The sequence below is a fragment of the Enoplosus armatus genome, chromosome 11, assembly GCF_043641665.1.
Source record: "Enoplosus armatus isolate fEnoArm2 chromosome 11, fEnoArm2.hap1, whole genome shotgun sequence".
In the NCBI taxonomy this organism is placed as follows: domain Eukaryota; kingdom Metazoa; phylum Chordata; class Actinopteri; order Centrarchiformes; family Enoplosidae; genus Enoplosus; species Enoplosus armatus.
In genome coordinates, this window is record NC_092190.1 from 10,003,661 (window position 1) to 10,024,986 (window position 21,326).

General features: G+C 41.5%; 2 protein-coding genes across 5 annotated transcripts; one reads left to right on the forward strand and one right to left on the reverse strand.

Annotated features, from left to right (window-relative positions):
- The first annotated feature begins 292 nt into the window (after positions 1-292).
- Positions 293-14,952, forward strand: appb (amyloid beta (A4) precursor protein b). Of its 3 annotated transcripts, XM_070915146.1 has the most exons (18): positions 293-472; positions 3,457-3,624; positions 3,747-3,876; positions 3,967-4,079; positions 4,690-4,880; positions 4,976-5,208; positions 5,391-5,558; positions 7,311-7,444; positions 7,577-7,651; positions 8,729-8,887; positions 9,067-9,195; positions 9,313-9,412; positions 10,563-10,630; positions 11,205-11,343; positions 11,577-11,630; positions 12,336-12,427; positions 12,540-12,686; positions 12,782-14,952. In XM_070915146.1, the coding sequence occupies exons 1-18, from the start codon at positions 413-415 to the stop codon at positions 12,881-12,883; spliced, it is 2,262 nt and encodes a 753-aa protein (XP_070771247.1). In that variant the 5' UTR covers positions 293-412; the 3' UTR covers positions 12,884-14,952. The 3 variants fall into 3 exon arrangements, with proteins under 3 accessions (XP_070771247.1, XP_070771248.1, XP_070771250.1); XM_070915147.1 differs by lacking the exon at positions 5,391-5,558; XM_070915149.1 differs by lacking the exon at positions 5,391-5,558 and having other exon boundaries at positions 12,354-12,427.
- Positions 14,838-21,245, reverse strand: gabpa (GA binding protein transcription factor subunit alpha). 2 transcript variants are annotated; one of them, XM_070915150.1, is made up of 10 exons: positions 21,156-21,245; positions 18,786-18,883; positions 18,549-18,693; positions 18,353-18,437; positions 18,022-18,246; positions 17,718-17,912; positions 17,477-17,533; positions 16,976-17,101; positions 16,145-16,337; positions 14,838-15,838 (listed from the first exon to the last, which is right to left on the reverse strand). In XM_070915150.1, the coding sequence occupies exons 2-10, from the start codon at positions 18,860-18,862 to the stop codon at positions 15,616-15,618; spliced, it is 1,326 nt and encodes a 441-aa protein (XP_070771251.1). In that variant the 5' UTR covers positions 18,863-18,883; positions 21,156-21,245; the 3' UTR covers positions 14,838-15,615. The 2 variants fall into 2 exon arrangements, with proteins under 2 accessions (XP_070771251.1, XP_070771252.1); XM_070915151.1 differs by lacking the exon at positions 21,156-21,245 and adding an exon at positions 20,706-20,877.
- Between the last annotated feature and the right edge of the window lie 81 nt (positions 21,246-21,326).

Genomic DNA, 21,326 nt, shown 5'->3' on the forward strand with positions numbered 1-21,326 from the left:
ATTACTTTAATAATAATTTTATTATAACAGATTATTAGACAATACCACATTATTTTGTTTAGTATTGCGTCACTACAGACATTTTATTAGGATTTTCTGTGTACACAATCTTATCAAATAAATGGGTGAAGAGGGTCTAGGTCTAATATGTGTTTTATATGTGTTCAATATGTGTTGGCATGAAAGCGCACACACACACGGTCAGACCCACTCCCCCGCCCCCATCCAACACCAAACACATCCAGCCTCACACCGTCACCGTCTGGAGCTAAACAGGGAGGGATCACCGGGATCGGGAACGGAACACTTCAGCCGCCGTGGTGTCGACGCATATCACCACCTGCTTTGACATTTCTTTTTCTAACGGAAAAATCGTGATCATAACGGGGGTGCGGGACATCGGGAGGACGGCATGGGAGAGCACACGGCGTTTCTGCTGTTACTGGTGGCGACCTTGACGCTTTCATCCGAGGTGAGCACAACGGAGAAATCTTCTCAGGCTGAGGGAGAGTGTCGATGAGCCGTTCCTTAGCTGCGCTCTGTGGGCCTGTAGCTACAGCGGGCATCAAACGCACCATAGTGCCAACCGCCGTGTCAAATCTGAATAATGACGTAATAAAATAACGATTAAAATGTAAATGTAACTGACAATACTGTGTAGTTTGTAACGTTCCACTGATGACATGAAGACTATGTAACAGTTAAAACCGTGCTGCTACCAAAGATAACATTATTACGGGGATCTGCCGAGGCCCAGTATTCGTTTGATCCACTAAATAGTTTTTCCTGGACAGTTTTGAACATCTTATTGTATGAATCCATCGATATGCCAGGTCTACAGTGTACACAGATTTACTGCGTAGAATTAGCAAACCAAATAATGCCAGCAATGCTACCAAGGCCTACCGTTAGATGTCAGTGATTGACAGCTTGGCCCTGCCATGTTGGACATGTTTTGGTTCGTCGATGGGTGATTTCTATTCATGGCAGCTCGGTATAATACTCTGTTATAGCAGTCAGATGCTGTTATCTTTTTCTTGCTAATTAGATAGCTAAGTTAAGTCACCTAGCAAGTGCAGTGAATGAGGTCTGGAGAGCTAACGTTAGCTAGTCCCCCCGCTCAGAATATTACACGTATTGGCATGGCAACCGCTATGAGCTACCGTTAACATAACGTTATATGTGTGTTCAGTCAGTTTGTCCTGTTCAAAAGCTTTCAAACAAACCAGTCAAGTCACCAGCTATACCTGACAAATACAATACGAGCAGTTGGGCTTTGATGTGAATATTCTGTACCCTCTGATACCGACGGAGGGTTTTTTTTTGTTTGTTAGCAATGCTAATGTGCAGTGTTACTTGGTGCTGCTGCGCCGAGCTGGCCCACTTGGTCCAGTCCAGCAGCGTTGCAGCTGCAGGGTGGTGATATTGCTGAGGAGAATGGAAAAAGGATGCAGCCTTTTTTAGTTTGACACAAACAAGATGGCGCCTACAGCTTGCTGCTGCTGCTGTGCTGGACCATAGAGAAAGAATACACAGTTTGGGACCAGCTGGAAATAGAACCCGCATTGCATTATGCAAATCAGTAGATGCTTACTGCTGTTTTCTCATTACCATCCTGCATTTAGTATTTTGTTTCTTTAGTGCAGGCTCAATCTAAGAACACTTACCTTTACTTTCCCACCCAAATCAAACCTATGAGCTGTGTGCTGCAGTGAAAAATGTCTCTACAGAAGAGTGCACTATTTAATGTAGAATTCAAGAACTTTCCTCAAGGGTTATCATCACCACATGTCATCCCTGTGCTGTACTGTTTGTAATATCTTTGTAGTATTTTAAGTTTGCTGTTTTTCATAGTCTGGTGAGATGTTTTTTGGTTGTTTTTTTTTTTACAGTCATCCCATTTAATCTAGTTAAATCCATCCATTGTGTTTGCAATGTATTCCATTTCTGTGCTGCATATTTCTTAGGCTGCAGGCTGAGTCATGATAGAAAGAGTCACACAGGTCCTGAAGCAGCAATACCTAGATGTGATAACCTTTCTCATGGCCTGCTGCCACACCCCCTAACAGTCACACGGGAATGTTTTTTAGATTTTTCTTTGATGTAAAACCAGGTCAGACTGGTTATCTCTGTGTAATCCTAGACTAATAAGCACAGGAGCAATTTACTGGTAGCACATGGCTTGATGTGACCATGCCCTGTGGCTTTAATGTCTTTTTATAAGGAATGCGACTTGAAGGACATGAACCAGGGATATGTGGGGTGAACAACTGCACATGGACTGATATACTCAGACTTATGTGATTTGAAACACAAATTGGCAGGTGTTGGGGCTACCATTCTGATTGTCATCTAATTCTACCCATCACATATTCTATATATTAACACCATTTGGATTTATAGTCTGCAGCCTGTAACACACATTACTATAACAGTCCCTGTGTTGGTTCATTCATGACCTGCTTACTGTTTTTGTATTGTACTGTTTTGGTTCAAACAGAATGAGCAACATAGATGTGCCATATGATGCAAGGCACTCAAATTAAAAAAGTCACTTTGGAATAAATGATTGGTAACATTATGCAATGGGCTGATAAGGTGATCCATCCCATCCTGACTCACACAAGGCTAATATTATGCAGCTCTTCACAGGCAAACATAGCATCAAGTCAGAATTAGTCTTAGCCGGCTAGTGTATTGTCAGCAAGCAGCATCCGGTCTTTTTTTTTATGTCTGCCAGAAATATAGAGGGCCCAGAAGGCGAAACACATTGGGACTTCCTCAGATTGTTTCCCCAAATACAAAGGAAGAAGGAAAAACAATATGTGCTTCTACTATCCAACCAGCTTTGGCCTTCTGCTATCCAATAGGACATCGACAGCTATGTCCTATTGGATAGCAGAAGGCCAAAGCTGGTTGAGTTGAAAGAAGAGGTTGTTTGCACCTCATATTAGCTCACTGGAGTTTGGCAGCCTGTGGTTCAATAACTTTCTCTACTCTTTGCTATAACAGGCCATATGGTCTTCCCTACACTCTCATTGCACTTTCTCTAATATAGGAAATGAACAAAACCACATAAAACAGGCTAACAAAGGGCACATGTGCTGCCCCGTGGCTGTAATGCTTAGCTCTCTGGCTTATGGACTCTAAGGGATGAAGGAGTATCTTTCCCTGCTTAGGCTTAAACCAGTAGTAGTTTCATTTATTTATTTATGTTATAACTTAAATGCTCAGTGATATGGAGTAATTTAAAGAGTCCTTATGATTCACTAATCCCTGTACTGCATAGAGAGACAGATGTATGTGCAGGATTGTATGTGAAAGGAAGTAGAATAAACAGAGAGGGACTAAGCACACATAAGCTGCATCAGGAGATATTTGTGGTTAAGCTATACTTGAGCCAGTTTGGTACAATTAATCTTCATCACAGTTCTCTCTTTCCCCATGTCTGTCCAGGTGCCTGCCGATGACTCTGTGGGTTTGCTAACTGAGCCCGAGGTGGCCATGTTCTGTGGGAAGCTCAACATGCACATCAATGTGCAGAGTGGCAAATGGGAGTCTGACCCCTCTGGCACCAAGAGCTGCATCGGCACCAAGGAGGGCATCCTGCAGTACTGCCAAGAGGTATTTAAACAGAGTGAGATGGCAATGAAGAGACAAAGAAACAGAGAGAGAGTGACAGCAAGTAGATAGGAAGGCAGATAATGTAGTAAGAAAGAACATAAAAATCTCTCACTTTTCTCCAGGTGTACCCAGAGTTGCAGATTACAAACGTTGTGGAGGCCAACCAGCCCGTCAGCATCCAGAACTGGTGCAAGGAAGGCCGCAAACAATGCCGCAGTCACACACACATTGTGGTGCCGTACCGCTGCCTGGGTAAACAGTTTTAATGACACAGGTGTATGTTACTGAGCGTGTTTGTGTGTATGGATATACTAACTACTTGAGCAAATTTTTACGTTGCAGTTGGGGAGTTTGTGAGTGACGCCCTGCTCGTTCCTGACAAGTGTAAGTTCCTGCACCAGGAGCGTATGGACCAGTGTGAGAGCCACCTGCACTGGCACACTGTAGCCAAAGAGGTGAGGACAGACAATAAGACAACATTCACTGTCACTGTATGAACTTCATATTGTATGTAAAGCTCCCACAATCCTTATATCTGCTGGTGGCTTTTTCTGTCTACTTCTTCCTTTTCCATCTGGTCTTCTGTTGGCTGAATGACTCAGCACTCCTTAATTTGGTCTAACAAAGGCATGACAGTTTCCTCTTTGTTAAGATGGCAGCATACAGTTTATAGTGTGTTTAAGACACTGATAGGTATATATCCTTTACAATCCACCCTATCCTCTCCTTCCTTTGGGATCTTCTCTGCCACTTTGTTCTGATTTGTGTTCCTTTTATCCTCGTTCCTGTCTGATTGTTCATTAATGTGCAGTCACCCACAAAGACAATTGTCTGTTAAACATTGTTTTGTTTTTTTCTAACCTCTGTTTATAATAAATAATCTGTGCATCAGTGCTGAATTATGAGTGTGGGGCTCCGCTCCTCATCTCCAGTCACCAAGGTCTACCACAATAAGCTCTCACATCCTTTTGATTGAAATTGTTTAGTGGTTTCATTTTGGTTGTTTATGAGTGTTTAAAAGCCACTCAAGCGCAAGTTATGATTAATGTTTGTTATTAAAATTAGTCTTGCGGAGACCGTACCATGAATCTCCATGACTATGGGATGCTGTTGCCATGTGGTATCGACCGTTTCCGAGGGGTGGAGTTTGTCTGCTGTCCCGCAGAGGCGGAACGAGAGGCGGACAGCGTGGAGCTAGAAGGGGAGGAGTCAGACGTCTGGTGGGGCGGAGCTGAGACGGAATACTCCGATAACAGGTATCATCACTCGCACACGCTCATCACCATTCATCCAGTCTCATGGACACACACACTTGTTGATTTGTAGACTGAACCAACCGCTCTCCCTGCAGCATGCCCCGCCCAGCAGACACAGAGCCTGCCACCGCTGAGGATGATGAGGACGAGGACGAAGAGGCGGACACTTTTGAAAGGGATGAGAATGGAGATGGCGATGAAGATGATGATGAGGAGGACGAGGACGACGACGTGACCGATGAACGGGATAGCGATGAGCGCAATGCTAACGTTGCCATGACAACCACCACCACCACCACCACTGAATCGGTTGAGGAAGTCGTTCGAGGTAAGAAATCAAGTGGATACACATCCTTCCTTTACATTTATTCATTTATTGTTTTTCATCATGTGTCGTTTTGTTGATTTATATAACAAGTGTCACTTTTATGTTTTCCATGAAATTCAGAAGCTGACATTTTGCATTCATTTCTATTTGATATTTCATTTGCCTGTGTGTACGTGTCTCAGCCGTTTGTTGGGCTCGTGCTGAGTCAGGCCCGTGTCACGCCATGCTGGAGCGTTGGTTCTTCATGCCTGAGAAGGGCCGCTGTGCCCCCTTCTTGTTTGGGGGCTGTGGGGGCAACAGGAATAACTTTGAGTCGGAGGAGTACTGCCTAGCTGTCTGCAGCAGCTCGTGTAAGTCCCAGGACCCGGAGCCGTGTGAACCCTGATGTGTCCACACTGTGAGGTTGATTCCTGTCCTCAGGCTGCTGCAGATTGTCTCTCTGTCTCATTCGCTTTCTCTGTCTCTCCCTGTCTGCTGGCTCTTAACCACTCGGAGCACTGACAAGTGGATTCGGTTGCTCGTCTTCTAGTCTTGTACTATCAAATTATTTTCTCACCTAGATAAAAATGTGTCTTTTATTACAAAGAAAAAGTAGAGAGGAAGAAGATAAAGGCCCATCTCCCGGGAATAACATATTTTTGTTTGTATTCCTTTCACAAGCAAAGAAAATGTCTTTAAATTTGTGGAAAAGATGAAGCAAACTAGTCCTTGGCTTAGATTATAAGGCTGATGTTTTCTATATTTGTCTTATTGTCAACAAATCCAATGAAAAAACTAAAACCAACAATGCATTCGTCTGTCGCTCAATACCATCAAACTGTCTCTAGATCGCAGTCCCAAGCCCTTCCTTCTTACAAAAGACCTAAATCTTGTTATTGTTTGAAAAGACTCAGCAATTTCCTAAAATAGTTGGGCAGTGTAGTTTTCAGCTAATGTTACATAAACAGGAGTAAATAGAGCATTGAGTTAGTATTTGCAGCAACCAGTACGATGAATGTGGGATTTACTTCCTAAACCATGGTGCCCACGTTCAGTGTACACAAGGATCTACAGTGCGGCTGATGTGTTTTTAATGTTTTTTGGCACAGAGGAATGAGCTACACGGGCTTCGACTACACAGACAATACTTCACTGATGGTTTTGGTCTTTTCATGGGATTTCTTGTCAATAAGATAAAAATAGAATATCACCAGCTGTATGCTTTAAGAAGCTCTGAGACCAGCCATTTACATCAAACGAGTCAGTAGCTTAACTGACGATGTTTGAACAATGTAGTGAAAGAAAAATGAAACAAACAAAAGTGAAGACGAAGCGGATCAAGTGAGTGTCCCTGTTGGAGAGCAGCCGTAGTCATTCACTTAAAAAATAATTAAATTAATAATGTTGTCATTTTCTAACCAGTAACACTAACAGATACTTCTTACAGCATGTGGACGAGGCAGCGTAGATGCTGAACCTCGACTGTCAGAGTGCATCTGCATGCGTTTCTATAGACACACATGTGTTTGCATGCCTTGCAGCGGCGACGTCTTGTGTCTGCTGCTGCAGCTCCGTAGTAGTCTGACCTGGCAGCTGTGGGTCTCTAACGATGTCATCAACATGTCTTAACCAGCTGAGTGTTGCAGTGTGTTGACGGCCAACGTGTGTGTGTGTGTGTGAGAGAGAATGGGGGAGGGGCATTGTGAAAGGTTAATGGGTTGATTTGCTGTTTCCACCCTGTGAAGCACTACACTCCTCAGTGGTGCAGCGTCTGCCCTGACCCTGACTCGGCACTTTTCATCTTATCTCCAGGCTCCCACATTAAATAAAGACGTGGGCACAACACTTGTACTGGGAAACTAATCACCCTTTGTCCCCTGATAACCTGTGTGTCTTTCATACCATTATTTGTGTTCATATCAAAACAATTCTCTGTATGTATCTAACCTATTTTATGTTTTTAACACTCTTGTTGCCTCTATGGAATGCTTTGTGTGTTTCAGACGCACTGAGATCAGTGTTTTTCCTTCATTTACCTTTTTTATGTATCCTCATTAGTTATACTCTTATTATCCTCTGAGTCACTCTGCCTCATATCATACTGTTTCCTCCTACACCTCCAGTGCCCACCATGGCCCCCAGTCCTCCAGACGCCGTGGATCGCTACCTTGAGTCACCCGGGGACGACAACGAACACTCTGACTTCCAGAAGGCCAAAGAAAGCCTGGAGGCCACACACCGTGAAAGGATGTCGCAGGTACGTTTGTGTGTCAGGGGTTAACATTCCTCTCTGGGATTTAGCCCTTTCACGGTGTCCAAAGACAAAGCCTGCATTTGTCAGTATGTAATGGTTTCTTTGGTCCCTGACGTGACATGTCCTTACGTCCAGGTGATGAGGGAGTGGGAAGAGGCTGAGAGGCAGGCCAAGAACCTTCCTCGCGCTGACAAGAAAGTTGTCATCCAGGTAGGACGCACACCACAACCTCTTCTGTATGTGTCTAGATTTTATACCATTTGTAATTGTCAAAGGTGTTTGTTATGAAAATATTTGAATGTCTTTATCTTCACCAAAATCACTGAAAAGTCGATGTACGAGAGGGATTTAAATCCAGTCCTTCAGATTGAATTGGATTGCGTAAAAGTAGGTGTGACAAAGTGAATATGATACGGAGATGTAGTGAGAAATGCAGCAGTGGAGGACTGTTGGCCTTCACCCACACCTCCTTTATCTCTGCTGTTAGATCAGGAGACAGAGGATGAGGATTTTACCAACTGATTTTTTTCCCAAACTTTATTTATTGATTTTCAAAACACATAACAGTCAAGACGTGGCATGTCGAGCTTCAGATTTTTGCCATCTGATTTTCCAACTTATTGCTCTGCTGGCTGCTACGACCCACGAGCCAACGGCCAAGTGTGGTTTTTATTTATCACATTTTATTTACCACTTTTGAATGGATACATTTATGACAATGAGTCAGCAAAACTATTCTCTTGTTTTACAGTACGAGCAAAGCGATTTCTGAAATATATTTTCATGCATTAAGAGATAATTGAACTTTGAATACAGGGACATGTGATTAGAATTTGAAAAATGTCTTTGTTATTTCACAGTGTTTTTAGTATCCATGATTAACTTGATATCACTAAAAACAAGATTAATATCTCAAAGAGAAAAACATGACTATGAAACAAAACCTGCTTTTTTAAATTTCTGATCACATTTTTAAAGAAAACCATGTAGAGGAGTTTATGTCAGAGCAACACGTGCAACTTCAGAAAGGAAATGTTGAACGCAAAACAAAAAATAAATGTGACACTCTTGTATCAAAGTATCAAAATGATTTTAGCTGCTTCCTTCACCATCCTTCATGGCAAATGTGTATTTCCCAGCATGTTGCTATGTGCAACCCACTGTGTGTGGTGAGAAACCCTTATAAAAACTGTAGATATACCATAACTGCTGGTATTTATCATCAGATACGTAGTAAAAATGGGTCATTGTTCTACCTCTTGCATGTAAAATGATCCATATTTGCAGCACTTCCAGGAGAAGGTGGAGGCTCTGGAGCGGGAGGCAGCAGGAGAGAGGCAGCAGCTGGTGGAAACCCACATGGCCCGGGTGGAAGCTCTGCTCAACAGCCGCCGACGTTTGGCTCTGGAAAATTACCTGAGTGCCCTACAGGCCAACCCTCCACGGGTACACACACACACACACACACACACACACACACACACACATGTCCACTCACACCTCTGCACTGGCAAGAAATATAATAAAAGTGTATATAAAATAAAAACAGCACATCATATATGTTTGTATGAGGCGTCCGTAAGTGTAATAATCCTGCTAACTCCACACAACGCTGCCACCTCCAGGCTCGCCAGGTGCTGAGCCTGCTGAAGAAGTACGTCCGAGCAGAGCAGAAGGACCGGCAGCACACGCTGAAACATTACGAGCATGTCCGCACAGTCGACCCCAAGAAGGCTGCACAAATCCGGCCTCAGGTACAGTCAGCTGTAGCAAACCTTTAATGTAATGAAAGGATTTGAAAGTATGTCCTCAAATCATCCCTTGTGGGAAATTATGATTTCAGAACTTCTTCACTTTCTCCTGACCTTTAGGTTTTGACCCACCTACGTGTGATTGACGAGAGGACGAACCAGTCACTGGGTCTCCTCTACAAAGTGCCCAGTGTGGCGAATGAGATCCAAAACCAAGTCTGTAAGTGTCTCCTTCATACTTCTTACTAACTGTATGTATTACATATTCTACATCTTCAGGAGGAGTCACTACTTTGTACCTAAATGCTATTAAACATTACAGCAGCATAAAAATACTCACGTCTCCTCATAACCTCCTTATAAACAGTCTCAAATAAACAAAATGTGCTAGAAGTTGTATTATTGTTCGTTACTAGAAATCTTCACATTAAAACTATATTTCTTGTGTGTGTTTGTGTGTATTAAAATTATATTTCTTCCTAATATTTTAATTACCTTTATTATCATTTCCCTTTTCTTGTATGCAAATAACTAGATTCCATTCAGTGATGACGCATATAGAGAACAATATAACACACAGAAGATTAAAGGAATATACTTATTGTGTTTTACCCCATTTACACTGTATTTTTTTGTAAATGTTTTAATGTTTTTCCCATAAATTCAAGATAGCCAGTCAATATTAGAGCTGAAACAGTTAGTTAATACATTGATTAGTCGATCAATAGAAAATTAATCTGCAGCAATTTTGAAAATAGATCAAACTTTTAAGTTGTTTTTAAGAACAAATGCCAGAAAATCACTAGCTTCAGCCTCTCAAATGTGAATATTTTCTTTGTCTGTTATGATTGTTAACTGAATATCTTTTGGTTTTGGGCTATTGGTCTGACAAGTGAAGACATTTAGAAGATGTTGCCTTTATCACATTTGTCATTGTGACATTTGTTCTGACATTTTATTGACTATTATAGATTTTATGGAAAACCACATTAAGCGGTAATGAAAATGAAGGTTAGTAGCAGCACTCGTCAGTATGCTTCATTTTAATTAACATGCCTTTTATATTCGTCATGTTGTAATCCAGTGTAGGTGTATCACATCAGTCTGGGATCTCTTCATTTTAAAGAGAGATGAGCTCACATTGGAATAACATCTAATTAAAATATGAGACCACCTTCTACTTCTAAGTGGGACTTAATAAAGTAGCTCCACAACCTCTTGTGGTGCTGAGTGAGGATCCAGTGATGAACGGTGTGCTGATGATACAGCATCTCTACTGTTAGTTTGTCTAATCAGGACACTGTATGGACTCCCTCCATCTATCATCATGCTGTCTCTCTCTCTCTCTCTCTCCTTCTTCTTCTTCCTAGCTGTTATAATGCAGAGAGTTCAGTCGGAGCTGTCTCAGCAAGTCTCTTCCCTGCAGAGCGATGGGCGGGTGAGTCGAGTTGCACCCACTCACATATGCATGGAGTCTGTCCTGCACAAACTGCTCTCTCACATATATAAATAGAATCACCCCTGCCTTACAGTGATACAAGACAAAGTCGCACACAACACAGAAAGCCATGCACAGAAAGAAACTGGTGGATTTAATGCAGAAAGAGCACAGTAGGAAATACCAAATGTAATGCAGAGAATAAAATGTTTATTTTGAGACTGATCACAGATAGTGAGGATGGATACAGTGAATGAATAGATGTAGAGAAATCAAACAGATTCATCCAAAAGAAGAAAATTCCACGGAGGATACTGTATCTGAAGGGCAAAAGAGATTTGGACTGTGAGATCACAGTCGTAGAGATGATGAATTGTCAGCTTTACTCAAATCAGCGGATTTGTAGTAATTTGGGAGTGTTTTGGGCACACAATTACATCAGCGAGTTTAAGTCCTGCGGGTGATGTCAGACTTTTAGCAGATAATCATCGGGATTGGATTGCTTTTTCAAAGAAGGCCTCCCTGACTGTCCCACGGCTACACGTCCAGATTGATATTCCTACCGTGTCTGCAGGTGGACGGCAGGGTGAGTTACGGTAACGACGCTCTGATGCCTGATCAGGCCTACAGCTCCGCTCCTATGGACCCTGGCCTGGACGGACTGGGCTTCATCCACCCTGAGAGCTTCAACCAGCCCAACACAGAGAACCATGGTAACACACACACACACACACACACACACACAAACACACACACACACACACACACTCACGCAACATAACCTAGTAGATACTTGTTTCAATATCATAAAATGACATACTCACCGATTAAAAATGATCCAGCTCAAGGAAATTGAAACTAATAGAGTATTAAAACTCATTAGACACTTGGAACAGCAACTATATATATTATTTATATAATATTTTCTTTTTGTGTTTTGTTGTAGTTGAGCCCGTTGATGCTCGTCCAATTCCTGATAGAGGACTCCCCACACGACCTGGTGAGTGTGTGTGTGTGTTTGTGTGTGTGTTTGTGTGTGTTTCGGACTGTTTTTGAGTCCAGTATGGCTGTGAGCACTGAGTACTTCACACAGGACTAGGCCATTAATCAATATTACCTGTGATCATGGCTGCATGTAATTGTTTAATAATATAATCAATAACATAATCCTCATACAAGGATAACAAGTTAAACATGTACCAACATCTGTCATGGCATGAGATCTTAAAGGGGGTTTTCTTGTAAACAAACATTAACAAAACAAAAGTTATGTTTACATTCAGAGTTACTCTTCAAAATGCATTGTGTGTCCTTGAGCTCTAATAAATGTGCTGAATGCATTTACTTCTTCATACATTTTTTTAAAATTGTAAATCATTACTCACATGGTGACACAAACAAAACAAGGACCCACTTGTAAAAACATTGCTCCATGGTGCTACTAGTGGTCAAAAACTCCACAGGGTACCTTAAATTACTGGAGAGCATATTGAAAATTGATAACATAACATCAGTTTACTACTAGTAAGTAAACGTAGTAACATATTCATACCAAGATAAGGCTATGAAAATGATTGCCTTACCTCTAAGTCTGCCATTCAATGTAGTTTAATAGCACATAATACAAATATAACATTGTGAGTGGGACAAACAATTGCTGTTTCACCTCTAAATGTCTTTATACATGTGTCCCCTTTTGCATCAGTATCTGCCCTGAAGCCAGAGGAGATGCCAGAAGTGCGGATGGAGACCGAAGAGAGGCAAAGTGCTGGTTATGAAGTTTACCATCAAAAACTGGTATGAAAAACATCAGAATCCAACACATCACATCATCATGTCATTTATTTTGGTCCTGTGGCGCTCTGTGCTTCGTGCACATAAATATATTTTGGTTTTTTTTTGATGGCAGGTGTTTTTCGCTGAGGATGTGGGGTCAAACAAAGGTGCCATTATCGGACTTATGGTTGGAGGGGTTGTCATAGCAACTGTCATCGTCATTACCTTGGTGATGCTGAGGAAGAAACAATACACTTCTATTCATCACGGTGTAATTGAGGTAAAGAAAGGTCTTAGTGAATAGGTGCTTCCCAGAGTGTTCATTAAAGAGTGTTTTTTTTTTTTTTTTTACTAACTCCCCTTCATCTGTTACAGGTGGATGCAGCGGTGACGCCAGAGGAGCGTCATCTGGCCAAGATGCAGCAGAACGGCTACGAGAATCCCACCTACAAATTCTTTGAGCAGATGCAGAACTAAAGGACTGCTTCTTCAGGCGTATCCCAGCCCCACACTCTCCCTTGTAGGGTCTGTTCCATTCTGGTCCCTTGCCCTCAGCCCCTACACCCTCAGTTTCTCACCCTGTTAGAGGGGGAGGAAAGATGCGAAGAGGAGTACTTTAATGGCTGATTTCTATCTTGTTTGAAAAGTTAGGGTAAGATGAGTGAAATCTTTGCACCAGTGTGTGTCTCAGTCGGGGGTTTAGGCCAAAGGAAAATGACATGGAACAAAGCCTTCTTAATCCCTGATCCCTTGATTGTACAGAGCAACACTTGAGCTTACATTTACCTGCATTTGGTCAGACAAGGGTTCCCTGTTTCACCTGCACATTTCAGCCAATCACAACAAAAACTTCATAGTGTTTGTACTGAAAAACCGACATCAGGTAGACGATTTATATGAAGTCACTGCAGTACAGCGCTCGCAGCTGAGACCAGAAACGCGTAAACCAGAGCTGTTTAATTCCCGGTCACTCCCTCATCGCGCCAACTGTTTGTCCCATTTTCCTCAAACCGTCCCACACATCCCCGCTGTCCTGCTCTCCGATGACAGCTGGGCTGTGTTTGATGACATAACAGCTCTTAGAGCCGGCAATGGGGGGGAGGGGCTCTCAGAGCACCTCTCCGCACGATTAAAGCCCAAGTGTTTCAGGTTTGTTTTTCAAAAAAGGAGGAAAAAAATGCAGAAAAATGATACATAATCAAAATATGTAAAAGTTGAAAATGATTGAATGTTTTGTTTTCTGATTTTTTTATGTGTAATATATTAAGACAGAGATTAGCTGTAAGTATATGTAGTGCATGGCAATATTGATGACAGATACAGTATACTGTATGTTGAGGTCCTCGGGAGCGGTCCTCTTACTAGATATTTTAGCAGGATTGTACATTTCTAGTGTCTTCTTTGTGATCTTGTTATATGAAGAAGAAAAAGAGTATTCAGAATCTGGTCTGCTTTGTCGTCACACAGACTTGCTTTAACTGAATTTTGGCTCGTTATGCTCATCTCCATGCTTCACTGTTGTGTTAGCTGCATGGGCAAAATGCTCTATATGTCATATATGAAGTGTAATAGTGTCTGAAAGGAAGACGATTTTGTTACTGTTTGCGTTCTATGCACTCTGTCATTTTCACCAAATATTATTGCTGTTGACTTGCGCTATCGCTGCACATTGGGTTTTTATTAGAACGAGGATGTCGGTCAAACTTTAGGATGGAGGTTTTCTGAAAGTATCATTCCAGATTTATCATTCCACTGTCCCTCTTGATTGTAAATATTTGGATGAAGGAGATCCGGCTGTCAATGGCCCAGTTTCAATATCAAGCTCACAACCCCCCCCCCCGTTCAGTCTGTCTTTCCAACCCCCCCATTTCCTGTTTGTCCTCTCTTTCTGGGTGTGTCAGCAATATTGTACAGTGCAACTCTTCTATTTGATAAAAAAAAAAAGAAGACAGGACTTGTTGGGCCTACAGAGATCGGAACAGTTTTCTAGGTGGTCCCATCTCCTCTCTCACACACATTCCTTCACCAAATCTCACATACACTTTCTATTTTTCTACATTTCCTGTGTATACATGTACAGTGCTTCTGTTTGTCTTGTGGTGGATATTTCTTTGTCTGCATATCTGTTTTCAATAGTCCTCGTGAAGAGGTGAAGAATTTACCATCAGCCCTGGGAGGATGACCACAACTCACATCAGCATAGAGACACAGTTCCCTCTCCCTTAATTAAGTTATTAACACCACCTCCAGTAAACATGAATGTGACCTGCATATTGTGCATTTATACCATAGAAATACAACACATATCACATCTGTACGCATTATGTCCACACATGTACACACTAACTGAAGCTCTTAATCAGGTGAATGTTTGTATTGATGCTCACTCCAGGTGTCTGTGGAGACTAGTGTTTAAAAAAAAAAAAAAAAATCTCATTGATTCAGTGACCTTCCTCTGTGTGTAGTTAAATGAACCATTCGCTTAGAGTAAGAAAAAGCTTTCTACACTCACTATACCATGAATAAAATTTTGAATGTACATATAACTTTCTGGCTGTTTGGAATCTCTTACTAGGATTTATATAGCAGAGAGAAATATATTTACATTTCAAAGCTCACAGCTGAAATGACTGAATCACAAATGTTAAGAAAAATGCTTGCCACTTTATTCCCCCTAGTGGACAAAAAAGGGTCCAACAATTTAGGGAACAAACACTAGATAAAATACAAAAAAGGTCCTCTATAAATGGAAAATATGAAAATACACTTGTCCTTGTGGCTATCAAAAACATGAAGTACCGGTATATACAGTGGAAACGATCCTACACTACAGACAAGGAGCACATTACACAAAGCTCATAACTGGGTTTTCAGTCGCACATTCAAGCATTCAGTCACATGCACACAAATGCATTTCTCAGTTAATCGCACAGACATTCGCCACCTCTTCCTGAACACGCTTCTCCTCTTGGTTAGAGTTAAAGAAAAGCTAAAAAAAACAGTTTTTACCTGCCTCAGTCTAACTTCAATCAAACTGTAAAGACAATTTCAAAGTTGTTAATCCACAATGATCAGCGACCAGCCTTGCATTTCTGTGCCTAATGAACACAGTTGTGTCAAGAAAAGAAGAAAGTTGATTTGATTTCCATTCAGTGGTGGAGAGAAAAGTTAGCCCGTGGCAGCTGGCGAGTGCTGTAACGGGGCCTCCTTCAACTGTCTTTGTCTAGTGTCGTGGTGGCCAGGGTCACAGTAGTGATAGGCTGACCGATGCCGTGCATCTGCATGCGAGCCAGTTTCTTCTGTTCACACTCGGTCACCAGGTTGTTGAGCTCAGCAGCGCTGTAGCCAATCAGAGTTCTCAGGTCACACACAAACTTGTAGACGAAGCGCTTGCCCTGCACCTTGCTGATCATGTCCCCGTCGTAGTAATACCTAAATGAGAACATGAAAGTCAGAATCTCGCTACGCAAAGACGAAATAAAATTACAATTTATACCACCATAATAGTTTTTTGAAAGATGTTTTCCAAGCAGGGAGGTTGAAAGGAAAGATGCTGTCGAGTTGCATTGTGGGGTATGTAGGATCCAGTGTTTTTCTGGAACTTGACCCCCACTAGGGCCTAAAAATCAGGATGTGCCAGCCTCTGCTGCACTGACTTTGACCATTTTTTAATCTGTCTCTCCAACTTAATGGAAGTGCAATGCTAAGCCACTGCAGCCTTTAGAAGGAGAAACAAACCTGAGGGCTCTGCTGAGTTTCTCATAGTTCATTGTAGGCTTGTTCTTGCGCTGGCCCCATTTTTGTGCCACAAGCTCTGGCTGGTTGAGTTTGAACTCGCCCTCTTCGCCTACCCAGGAGATGCAGTCTCTTGCATCCTTGTCTGTCAGCAGCTCCAGCAGGAACTGCCACAACTGGATCTGACCGTTGTTGCCTAGCACCAGAGAGACACGGCGTTCAATGTAAAATGTTATACATAATCACAAAATTTAGTCACATAAAATAATTGATAATAACATTTGCTGAAAAAAAACACTGCACCACAACACTAGGAATGTAATATCACACGCTTGTGGAACGGTTGGAGTAGGGCTACAACAATGAATTATTATGATGATTATATTATTAATTAATCTGCCAATTATTTTCTCAATTACTCAATTGTTTGGTCTATGAAATGATCGGTAACAATTTTCTAAAGCCCAAGATGATGTCTTCAAATTGCTTATTTTGTCAGTCCAAAACGATAAGATAATTAGTTTATTATCACATTACAGCAAAATCTCACATTTGAGATGCTTTTGGGAGACAAATGACTGAAACAATTAAATGACTTTCAAAATAATTGCCATTGTAGATATCTGTTAATTATTACAGCTTGGAGCTCTGCCCATTTTCACATCTGCACACACCTGGCCAATTGCTGGACAAAAGCAACATTACTGTCAGATTGTCTGCTTTGTAAAATGAAAAAAAATCCTCCCTGGATGCTTTTCAGCTCTTCCAGGCTGTCAGAACAAAGAATGTAAACTGCTTACATACAAATGGCATACGGAGTGCAGTGTGTACTACCTGTGCGGTTGCCAGGCGAGCTACGCTCCTCTCCTCCTGAAATACGGGGAGCTCTGGGTCCGCGGTTCTGCTTCAATACCTTTATGGCAGTGGGTGTGCTCACTTGAGCAGGGATTATCTGCACAGCTGGACACATGGAAAGACACAGACGGAAAAGTTAGAGATTCACAGAATATCAATAATAATAAGAACGACTGCTAGCCTTTTGGATTGGACTTCATTTCATTATCTCTCATTTCTTGTTAAATAGATGGAGTTTGTCCACTATGTTGTAAGTAGAGCTATTCCTGCAAGAAAAGGAGAATTTCCCCTCTCAAATGTCCTAGTTTTGTTATAACTTGTTTCATCAGACCAGAGAACCTGAGCAACTAATGACTTGCCAAATCTAGTCCATAGCCAAGAGTGTCCACAAGGGCATTCTTAGGTTTCATGCAGTTGAGTGTAAAAATGTTCAAAGACCTTTAATTGCCCTTTTGGCAGAGTTCTCATTAAATGACTTACGCTGATCAATGGTGACAGTAGCGTCCCCTCCAGACTGGTCCTGGCTTGCCAACACATCTGAAGTAAATACAAGGGATTAGGGCAAATTCTGTATCAAATTCATCAGGCCATGATTACTGTCCCAGGTACAAACATGATACAATTTCATTTTACCTCGGCTGATTACTTAAAACACACTGTCAACCAACAAACTGGACACATACACTCCTAAAACCTACAACAACTCTATTCGACGACTTACATTTGCGTAGGAGTTCCAGGTGACTCCAGAGTATCTCTCCATTGGGCACTTTCTGAAGGAACTCATCCTGGTTGAATGAGCAGAGGTCTCGACCTGGGATATGAATGCTGCCTATTTCCATCTCATCAATGTTAAACTCCTTCATTACCCACACAGCCCAGTGGATCACCTGGTCAGCTGACCAGAGCACCGGATCTGAGGAGAGAGAGATAAACCTCATACAGTAACAACCACATTTATTTGTCACCACATTAAGGATAGTTTTTCCCACCGTAATGTATTTTTATTAAAAGGTGTTCCTTACCATATGGTATGCCCAGGCGAACCTGCTCTTTGCGGTAGCCTTCAAGTGCTGCGGCCCAGCGTGTAACCTGCTCCGACGTCTCATCAGACAGGCCAGATCGCTCCACAGCAATGAGTTGACCCTCCTCCACCAGAGCTCCCTCCTCTCCTGCTGCATCTGGATCAATCACCACCTCTACTGTTTCTACTGGCTTCACAATTTCCAAGATGTTCAACTTCTCCTCCCCTGGACAAGGGAGAAAACACAAATGAGTGTGTGTATGTGGAAATTTGAATTTGGACACAAATATATGACTGTATGTTTTCTGATCTTTGAAGCATCTTATTAGTACCTGGTTTGGTTATAATCTGCAGGCTGAGCTGCACTGTGCCATCTGTCTTTACTCCCTGATCGAAGAGGCTGTGATCAGGGTGAAGCTACAAAGAAAAACACACCAGACAAGCTGAATCAGAAGTAAAGAGACAGCAACAAAATTATCTAATCACAAAGAGATCTTGATATGCTCCATTTAGGTACATTTATGTTACCTGAATGTCCTGCAAGCAGATCTCATATGCATCAAGAGACATTTGAATACGGGGCTCCAAAAGCTTCTTCAAATTGCCAATTGGTTCATTGATGTCGATATCTTGTTGAATCAAATCTGATGCAGTGATGGCCTGCTCCTCAACACTACAGGTAGGAGAAGAGAGGGAAAAGAACTGTAAATAAATAGTTGCTACATGTGAAAAGTATGCAATTCAAATGATCATAGTCTTGCTTACCCTTCCTCCAGGCATGCCTGTTTCTCCCGTTCATCGATCTCGATCTCTATCATCTCTTCTGGTTCACTTTTAGACATTCTGTTTCATGCAGAGCCAAGCTGTAGGAAAGCAATGGAAGAGATTTTACATATAAAAGACATTACATTACATAAAAGAAAGGAACAATTACACTGTTACTGTTATTGGTGATATTTTTGTTAAACATTTTACAACACAAGCCAAAACCACCATAAACAATTACTTGAAAATGATCAAAACATTTGACAATATATTCACAAAGGCAGTGTTAATTGCGTTGGTGCTGAAACATCATTAAAATGAATCTACAACAATTTTGTCTATCAACTGATCATTTAAGTCATTTATCAAGCAGAAATGTATAACACTTGTTCCTTGCTCTCTGTTTTCTAATTATTGTACATTTAACATTTTCAGGGTTTCAGACTCTTGGTCAGATAAAAACAGCTCATTTAAAGTCGTCACCTTGGGCTCCGGGAAATTGTAATGAGCAACCTTCACCATTTTCAGACATTTCAGAGCCCAAGCAATTAATAAAAAAAATTAAACAATAGATTAACTGATAATGATTCTAACCAATAAATGTTAGTTGCAGCCCAAAATTGTAGAGGTGTTGCCACTGTGTCCACCCAGTAGTACTGGGTCAACTTAAGAGGGCCCTTTTAATTAGATGCTCCTCAATTCTATTCAATACACCACATATATGTAGGTGAAATTATTAATATGTATAGTTTTACAATACATTTTATATATAGCATAAAAGTATCATATACATTTTTTGTCCAGCCAACAGTCCAAAACCCCAAAATATTAATTTACAATAATGAAATGCCAAGAAATGCAGAAAATTGTCACATTTGAAAAGGCATCAAATGGCATTTTCGCTTGAAAAATGACTGAAACAACACATTTTCTGTTGACCAACTAAAAAATTAAGACTTTTTTTTTTTAAATGACTAACACTACAATTTCACCAAATAGCTAGATACACAGATACACAATAGGTCACTGCAAGAAAGAAAATGCAAGTGGTTTTTGTTAATTTATTATTTTGTAACTGGAAGGTTTAGTGGCACAAACAACTAAAAGACACCACAAAGTTTACATAATTGATGTCTCAATAATAAAGAATAGTTCGGCTTCAGTATTTAAATGTGTGACAGTGAGTTAAAGGTCCATGATGTAAATATGAAACAGCAGTTTGGGTGTTTCTATTATAAAGGCCTCTCAGCCCCGACTCCTCATTGGCCGTCAGGGACAGTTCACTCACTGCTCCAACTGCTAACGTTAGCCAACTCGAGGGCGAGGCTTTGCCGTCTAAAGGCCAACTGATAGGCCATTAGTTACCAAAAATAGGGACCAAACATTACTACACATCATTAACGCTTATAGGAAAAACACATAAAACTAAGATTTCTACATTAGGCTACACGTGTCGACACACTGAAGCTGGTCTACAGTGAAGCAAGTTAGCAACAATTTTGCAAGCGAATGCACCGCGGGGCGAGGCAGCCCATACACAACCGTTGGTCCCCGCGTGCTAAAGAACGGTTAAAATATCCTAAAAACGCATTGCGCTTCATAACCAAAACAAATCGTAGTTAAATCACACTTTAACGCTGCACGTAGAAAACTTTTAAAACGGAAATAGAATAAACGGAAACAAAACAGCATAGGGCAAATGGAAAGGAGCCGGAAATCCTGGCTAAGGTTTACAGCGTTGCAAGACTTCCGAGAGCAGCCGTGATAAATACGACACAAGCGTCAAAGGAAAACTAGCATCACAGAATGCCTGCGATGTCGTTAATACACTGAAACAACGCTCAGTTAAACAAAAACTGCAACTATACAGAGAAGTATGGACTAAAAGACAGTTTGTATCGTCTCTGGATGTATACGCACTGTGTTTGAAGCTGGACGGTGATCAGCGACGCGGTAGCAGGGAGACTCTCCGCTTCACTGCGACTGCTCAGCTTTACTGTTAGCAACTCAGCTAACACTGGACTGGTATAACTGAGTTTGTCATAAGAAAACTAACGTTATTTCTATTTTCCAGATAACTAGAAAGCACGAGGAGCAGCCGTCGAAGCTGTGCCAGTAGCCAGTGTTAGCCTAACTTTAGGGGAAGTTGGCTCATGCTCTCTGAGCGTGATTTTATGACTTGCTTGAAGGTAGGCGGCCTCTTCCCATTAAGCTAAATAGGAATCAACAACAGCTAGCTAGCTAGTGCTAGTGAGCTACAAAATAGCGGGAAGAGTCCAAGCACGACAAACAGACCCCTTACATGACCACAATTTAGTACACTTTCTTCAGAACAAGCACATATATCCCCGACATATATACACCTCTTACCATTCAGGCCTTGAAAGATGTTGAAATATGTTCAACTGTGGTAGATAAGCAGCCAAATTTTACACACAGTCGTATCATGCAAGTTTTTGGTCAACTACAGACACACTCAGAGGAGGGGCGGAGACTAACTGGCAAGACAGTTACCCTAAAACTTAAATGGAAAATACAAAA

Excerpts from the sequence above, each read along its gene's own strand:
- appb (XM_070915146.1), top strand. The coding sequence starts at position 413 with ATGGGAGAGCACACGGCGTTTCTGCTGTTACTGGTGGCGACCTTGACG. Across the intron at positions 9,413-10,562 it reads TGAGATCCAAAACCAAGTCT|CTGTTATAATGCAGAGAGTT; the intron begins GTAAGTGTCTCC and ends TCTTCTTCCTAG. Across the intron at positions 11,344-11,576 it reads GCCCAACACAGAGAACCATG|TTGAGCCCGTTGATGCTCGT; the intron begins GTAACACACACA and ends GTTTTGTTGTAG.
- gabpa (XM_070915150.1), bottom strand. The coding sequence starts at position 18,862 with ATGTCTAAAAGTGAACCAGAAGAGATGATAGAGATCGAGATCGATGAA. Across the intron at positions 17,102-17,476 it reads TACTGTCACCATTGATCAGC|CTGTGCAGATAATCCCTGCT; the intron begins GTAAGTCATTTA and ends CCATGTGTCCAG. Across the intron at positions 15,839-16,144 it reads AAACTCAGCAGAGCCCTCAG|GTATTACTACGACGGGGACA; the intron begins GTTTGTTTCTCC and ends GTTCTCATTTAG.